This window comes from Nerophis lumbriciformis, linkage group LG17, assembly GCF_033978685.3.
Source record: "Nerophis lumbriciformis linkage group LG17, RoL_Nlum_v2.1, whole genome shotgun sequence".
NCBI lineage: Eukaryota > Metazoa > Chordata > Actinopteri > Syngnathiformes > Syngnathidae > Nerophis > Nerophis lumbriciformis.
In genome coordinates this window covers 41,779,760-41,787,087 of record NC_084564.2, presented here as the reverse complement: position 1 = coordinate 41,787,087, position 7,328 = coordinate 41,779,760, and the positions used below count along the sequence as shown (strand labels likewise).

General features: G+C 38.4%; 1 protein-coding gene across 2 annotated transcripts in view; it reads right to left on the bottom strand.

The window, feature by feature from the left end:
* Nucleotides 1-376: 376 nt before the first annotated feature.
* The window catches only part of trim59 (tripartite motif containing 59), a 48,549-nt gene continuing 41,597 nt past the window's right edge, over nucleotides 377-7,328 (bottom strand). For both annotated transcript variants that reach the window (XM_061973239.1, XM_061973238.1), the window contains 2 exons: nucleotides 4,295-4,504; nucleotides 377-1,008 (listed from right to left, as the gene is read on the bottom strand). In XM_061973239.1, coding sequence (XP_061829223.1) covers nucleotides 463-1,008; nucleotides 4,295-4,504 — 756 coding nt within the window. In that variant the 3' untranslated portion in view covers nucleotides 377-462. The remainder of the gene's footprint in view (nucleotides 1,009-4,294; nucleotides 4,505-7,328) is intronic.

Here is a 7,328-nt window from a genome sequence, read left to right as displayed (position 1 = left end):
CGATTTCTACATTCGTCCTACGTTCCATTAGCACTTCAGTTCAGCACTGATAAATTGATTGACAACACTAAATGGTCCCTAGTGTGTGAATGTTGTCTGTCTATCTGTGTTGGCCCTGTGATGAGGTGGGGACTTGTCCAGGGTGTACCTTGCCTTCCGCCTGAATGCAGCTGAGATAGGCTCCAGCACCCCCTGTGACCCTGAACGGGACAAGCGGTAGAAAATGGATGGATGGATTTTTACCCCAAATAGGTGAAATTAGATCATCTCCCACGGCACACCAGACTGTATCTAGTGTGCCGCGGCACAGTGGTTGGAAAAACAGTGGAGTAGAGCATGTAGTGTGAGGAGGATGCACGTGTGTAAAACTTTTTATTGGCTAGAAGTTCCAAAGTTAGTATTATGTTTCCTAGGAGTGTTTCTATGAATACATGAGTGGGGAATGTTTATAGGAAGCAGAAGTCAAGTGGTAAACAAGTGGCTGAGGTCCAGAGGTGAGAAGAAGGTGTTGAGCTGCACCAACAACATTTCCCCCAAGGAGGAGACGTGAAGGCTCCATCTCTCCACCAAGTCCTGCGTCAGCACCCAAGTGGACTCCAGCCACGCCCACAAGGAGGGCAGGACTTGGTCGTGACTGAGCTGATCCACGCCGTGCGACGCCAGCAGGAGAAGCAGCAAGAACATCAACACCATGGCGGGTCTGAAGCACAAGTCCCGCACCGAGCCCTCAGAGGTGGGGGGCAGGTGGTCCATGTTGCCACATCGAACACAGCAGCAGACCTTGGGCACGGGTGCCTCGTCCAGACTGGCGAGGGTGACGGCGGGCCAGTGTTGCTGCAGGTAGTCGGCAGCTCTGGGCGTGATGGAGAGGCTGAGGACGGAGGGCAGGCTGGCCTTGGTGAATTTGTCCACGCGCTCTCGGAACTGATGCACCTTCTCCAGGAAGACCAGCGGCAACTCCTCCTCCTCGATGGACGACGCCAGCGACACCAGCTCCACCTGCTCCTCCTGGGAGAGAAACCACACCTCTGTCACAACAAGTGCTTCATTGTGCCTTCTTTTAGTTTGTTGGTCCACAACTTGGACTAAGTCTAAGGTCCCACTAAGGTGTTCTAGAAGTGTGTTCTAGCCTCTATGCAGTAATTTAGACACTTTCAAAGTGCACCTTTGTGTGTCTGTAGCTTTAATGCTAACGAGATGTTTGTGTCCACGTCTGTCTCTCAAAGTCTGACTTGAAGAAGCAATATTTGCACTTTTGGCATAAACTGTAACTGTGCACTTATTACAAAGTAGATGTACACACTATGAATATATATATATATATATATATATATATATATATATATATATATATATATACGTATATATATATATATATATTTATATATATATATATACGTATATATATATATATATATATATATTTATATATATATATATATATACGTATATATATATATATATTTATATATATATATATATACGTATATATATATATATATATATATATTTATATATATATATATATATACGTATATATATATATATATACGTATATATGTATACGTATAAATGTATACATATATATGTATACGTATAAATGTATACATATATATATATATACATATATATGTATACATATATATATATACATATATGTATACATATATATGTATACATATATATGTATATATGTATACATATATATGTATATATGTATACATATATACGTATATATGTATGTATACATATATATGTATACATATATATGTATATATGTATGTATACATATGTATGTATACATATATATGTATACATATATATGTATACATATATATGTATACATACATATATATGTATGTATACATATATATGTATACATGTATACATATATATGTATACATATATATGTATACATATATATGTATATATGTATACATATGTATATATATATGTATGTATATAAGTATATATATAGGTATATATATACATATATGTTTATATGTATGTATGTATATATATATATATATATATATACAAAGATATATGTATATGTATGTATATATGTGTATATATATATACATATATATGTATATATATACATGTATATATATATGTATACATGTGTATATATATGTATATATGTATACATGTATATATATATGTATACATGTATATATATATATATGTATACATATACATGTATACATACATATGTATACATATATATGTATACATGTATACATATATATATGTATACATATGAATATGTATATAAATGTATATATATGTATGTATATAAGTATATATATATGTATATATATATTGGTATATATATATATATATACATATATATATGTATATGTATATATATATATGTGTATATATATATATATATATACCTCTAGTATTTTGATTATTGTTTCTCAGCTGTTCGTAAATGTTGCAGCTTATAAATAAAGGTTAAAAAAAAAAACGTAGCCTCTGCGCATAGCATAGATCCAACAAATCGATGACTAAATTAATCGCCAACTATTTTTATAATCGATTAGTTGTTTCAGCCCTAATTATATATATATATATATATATATATATATATATATATATATATATATATATGTATGTATGTATGTATGTATGTATGTATGTATGTATGTACAAACCCCGTTTCCATATGAGTTGGGAAATTGTGTTAGATGTAAATATAAACGGAATACAATGATTTGCAAATCCTTTTCAACCCATATTCAATTGAATGCACAACATATTTGATGTTCAAACTCATAAACATTTTTTTTTTTGCAAATAATCATTAACTTTAGAATTTGATGGCAGCAACACGTGACAAAGAAGTTGGGAAAGGTGGCAATAAATACTGATAAAGTTGAGGAATGCTCATCAAACACTTATTTGGAACATCCCACAGGTGTGCAGGCTAATTGGGAACAGGTGGGTGCCATGATTGGGTATAAAAGTAGATTCCATGAAATGCTCAGTCATTCACAAACAAGGATGGGGCGAGGGTCACCACTTTGTCAACAAATGCGTGAGCAAATTGTTGAACAGTTTAAGAAAAACCTTTCTCAAGCAGCTATTGCAAGGAATTTAGGGATTTCACCATCTACGCTCCGTAATATCATCAAAGGGTTCAGAGAATCTGGAGAAATCACTGCACGTAAGCAGCTAAGCCCGTGACCTTCGATCCCTCAGGCTGTACTGCATCAACAAGTGTGTAAAGGATATCACCACATGGGCTCAGGAACACTTCAGAAACCCACTGTCAGTAACTACAGTTGGTCGCTACATCTGTACGTGCAAGTTAAAACTCTCCTATGCAAGGCGAAAACCGTTTATCAACAACACCCAGAAACGCCGTCGGCTTCGCTGGGCCAGAGCTCATCTAAGATGGACTGATACAAAGTGGAAAAGTGTTCTGTGGTCTGACGAGTCCACATTTCAAATTGTTTTTGGAAACTGTGGACGTCGTGTCCTCCGGACCAAAGAGGAAAAGAACCATCCGGATTGTAATAGGCGCAAAGTGTAAAAGGCAGCATGTGTGATGGTATGGGGGTGTATTAGTGCCCAAGACATGGGTAACTTACACATCTGTGAAGGCACCATTAATGCTGAAAGGTACATACAGGTTTTGGAGCAACATATGTTGCCATCCTAGCAACGTTACCATGGACGCCCCTGCTTATTTCAGCAAGACAATGCCACGCCATGTGTTACATCAACGTGGCTTCATAGTAAAAGAGTGCGGGTACTAGACTGGCCTGCCTGTAGTCCAGACCTGAAAATGTGTGGCGCATTATGAAGCCTAAAATAGCACAAGGGAGACCCCCGGACTGTTGAACAACTTAAGCTGTACATCAAGCAAGAATGGGAAAGAATTCCACCTGAGAAGCTTCAAAAATGTGTCTCCTCAGTTCCCAAACCTTTACTGAGTGTTGTTAAAAGGAAAGGCCATGCAACACAGTGGTGAACATGCCCTTTCCCAACTACTTTGGCACGTGTTGCAGCCATGAAATTCTAAGTTAATTATTATTTGCACAAAAAAAAAAATAAAGTTTACCGGTATGAGTTTGAACATCAAATATGTTGTCTTTGTAGCATATTCAACTGAATATGGGTTGAAAAGGATTTGCAAATCATTGTATTCTGTTTATATTTACATCTAACACAATTTCCCAACTCATATGGAAACGGGGTTTGTATATATATACATATATATACACATACATAAATATCATGTTCTTTACCAGTGTACGACACACAAACTAACATAGTGTACCTGCAGCTCCTTGACGCGGTGGATGAGTGGGTCGTAGGCCCGGGTCACCTCAGCACAGGTAGAGTCCAGAACCTCCAGGTAGGACTGTCTCTTCCTGGCCAGAACCACCTCCAAGTTGTGAAAGAACTGTGTGACTTCCTGTCGGTCTTTCCTCACCACACTCTCACACCTTGCCTTCTCCTTCTCCAGCTGATCCCCCACACCACACATCTGACACACAACACACAACATATGTGACAATATGACACACAACATGCATTTCATTTATTTATTAGCATTTCATTCATTTTACCACTGATTTTCAGTATGTAACAGGGGTCACTCCGCGCGCTCCGCCCGCGCAGCTTACCTGCCCGCCACCCCTGTTGCCGGGGGCGCGTAACAGGGGTCACTCCGCGCGCAGTGCGCTCACGAAAGGGGTGGGGCTCACCCTGGTTGATATAGAGAGCAGGACGGTGGCCATGGAAGTCGGAACCCGCTAAGGAGTGTGTAACAACCCACCTGCCGAATCAACTAGCCCTGAAAATGGATGGCGCTGGAGCGTGGGCCCATACCTGGCCGTCGCCGGCAGCGAGACGCGCTTGGAGGTGCGCTCAGCGCGGCTCCCATATGATTGCGCACTGGTGTGCGTCTGGGTCGTGACAGCGTCGCACGCGAATGTCTGTGCTGCATTGGATCAGTCTCCTTTCTTTAACAGGCCAAAGCTTTATAACCTCACCATACCTGCCAACTTTTAAATCAGAAAAACCTAGTAGCCAGGGTCCAAGGGCCGCAGGCCCCGGTAGGTCCAGGACAAGGTCCTGGTGGAGGGTTCAGGGCTTCGCCCCCCGACGCAAAATGATTATTAGCATTCAGACAGGTTAAAATGTTGCTAAAACCATCACTTTTCTATCAGTCACAGTGACTTTTCAAAACAAAAATATTACAGCAAAAATCATATGGGTTGATTGACATGTTTATTCTGTAAGCTAACTGCAATAGTTTGAAATTATTTTGACAGTTAATGCCAGTTATCCTGTCAACCTTTCACAAGACTTCAATTTGTTAATTGAAAGTATAAACAGTATAAACACTTTTTACAGTAAACAAATGGTAAAACAGTACTAAACAATTCCATTAAAAAAAAAATTGGTGTCATTATTAACTTTCTGTCCAAGCTTGTATAATCTACTGCCTTGTTCAATTGTATAAAATATTCTGTGCCTAAAATTCACATTTCTATCACAATTATCATACTGTAAACATGGTAAGCTAACTTCATTAAAATTAATAGTCCTGTCAATAGCATGGAATTACAATTCAAATGTAGTTTTTTTGTAAGCCTTTCAAAAGAATTCAAAATATGAAAAATTCATGAAAATTAATTGAAGCCATCAGACACTTGAAAAGTGGCACATCACATCTCTAATGTAATCATTTGAACTTTTCAACAGAAATAGCACTGCAAAAATATGAAGGACATACTTCTGTATTTTGGTAGTTATGCTGTCAACATTTAACAAGATTTCTTCAACTTGGACTTGAAAGCATAAATAGTATAAACACTTTTAACAGTATGTCGTGCTGTGAAATACAGCCGACAGGATTGCGCACCAAACACGAAGCAAGGCCAAAGTGCATGCATGGTGCAGGAGAACAAAGGACTTCTTTCATTTAAGGTTTGTGATAAACCATCAAACTCATTCGTTAAAAGGACTCTATAGTAATATAAAGCGAATTTTTCTGGACATTATCATGCAAGAAAAGTTTATTTTTGGGACCGCGATCACCGCGTAATGATTTTTAAAGGTTGCATTACATTATTAACTGTCCCATGTGATCAGCCAGTGCGATTGGAAGTCCATGCTCAATTATTGCCTCCGTAAATAAAACTTCGGCATTTATCACATCCAAAGAATCTGTTTGGGCGACGAAAAACGTTGAAAGTGTTCCACTTGTATCGCTAGCAACGGCATTAGACTCGTGTTTTTTTGTCCCAACGTGGTCTTTTACATCGCTAATTCCTCCGTGTCCGATCGAAAAATCTTGTCTGCACAAGGTGCAATTCGCGTAGTTTTCACCCTTTTTTTTTTTTTTATTAATGAAAAAACGTATTTTTTATCAATGCAACGGTAACCCGGAATAGCTTGATGAAAACCGTACGAATTACGGGAAAACCGGAGTAGTTGGCAGGTGCCTCACTAATGCCTTGCATCGTCTATATTAGATATAACGGGCGGGTGCGGGCGGATGGCGGGCGGGTGCAGTTCTGATCAAACGTTACATCGGGTGGATGGCGGATGGTTGACGACTTTCTGATGCGGTTGCGGATGAAATATTTGCCTATCCGCGCATCTCTAATATCTACATACTTGCCAACCTTGCGACCTCCGATTTCGGGGGGCGTGGTCGGGGTGGGGCGGGGGCGTGGTTGGGGGCGGGGCTAATAGGGGAGGAGTATATTTACAGCTAGAATTCACCAAGTCAAGTATTTCATACATATATATATATATATAAATAAAAGAAATACTTGAATTTCAGTGTTCATTTATTTACACATATACACACACATAACACTCATCTACTCATTGTTGAGTTAAGGGTTGAATTGTCCATCCTTGTTCTATTCTCTGTCACTATTTTTCCAACCATGCTGAACACCCTTTCGCAGGTACCCAGAAAGGTTTCGAGCACCACCAAAAAAACTGAATCTCTGAAGACAGTATAAAAATCTGTGTTAAATGTGTACAAATACTGTTTGTATAATAAGCATGTTATTTTTTTATTTTTTTTTTACAAATGAGGGTTAAGAGTTCAGTACTAAAAAAAAAAGAAAAGAATGTGGCTTAAGTACAGTTTTTTAATTGAGCTGCTGCATTTTTTGGTTGGGTTGTTTATTTATTTTGAGTAACTTCTATACATTTCTAAAGGGGGAGGAATGTAATAGAGTTATCTATGTTTGTCTGTTGCCATCTCCTGGTGAATGTTGGCTATAGCGTACTGGGGTTACTTTTTGGTTGGCCAACGATTTGCGCGGTGTTGCGCACCTGACGTC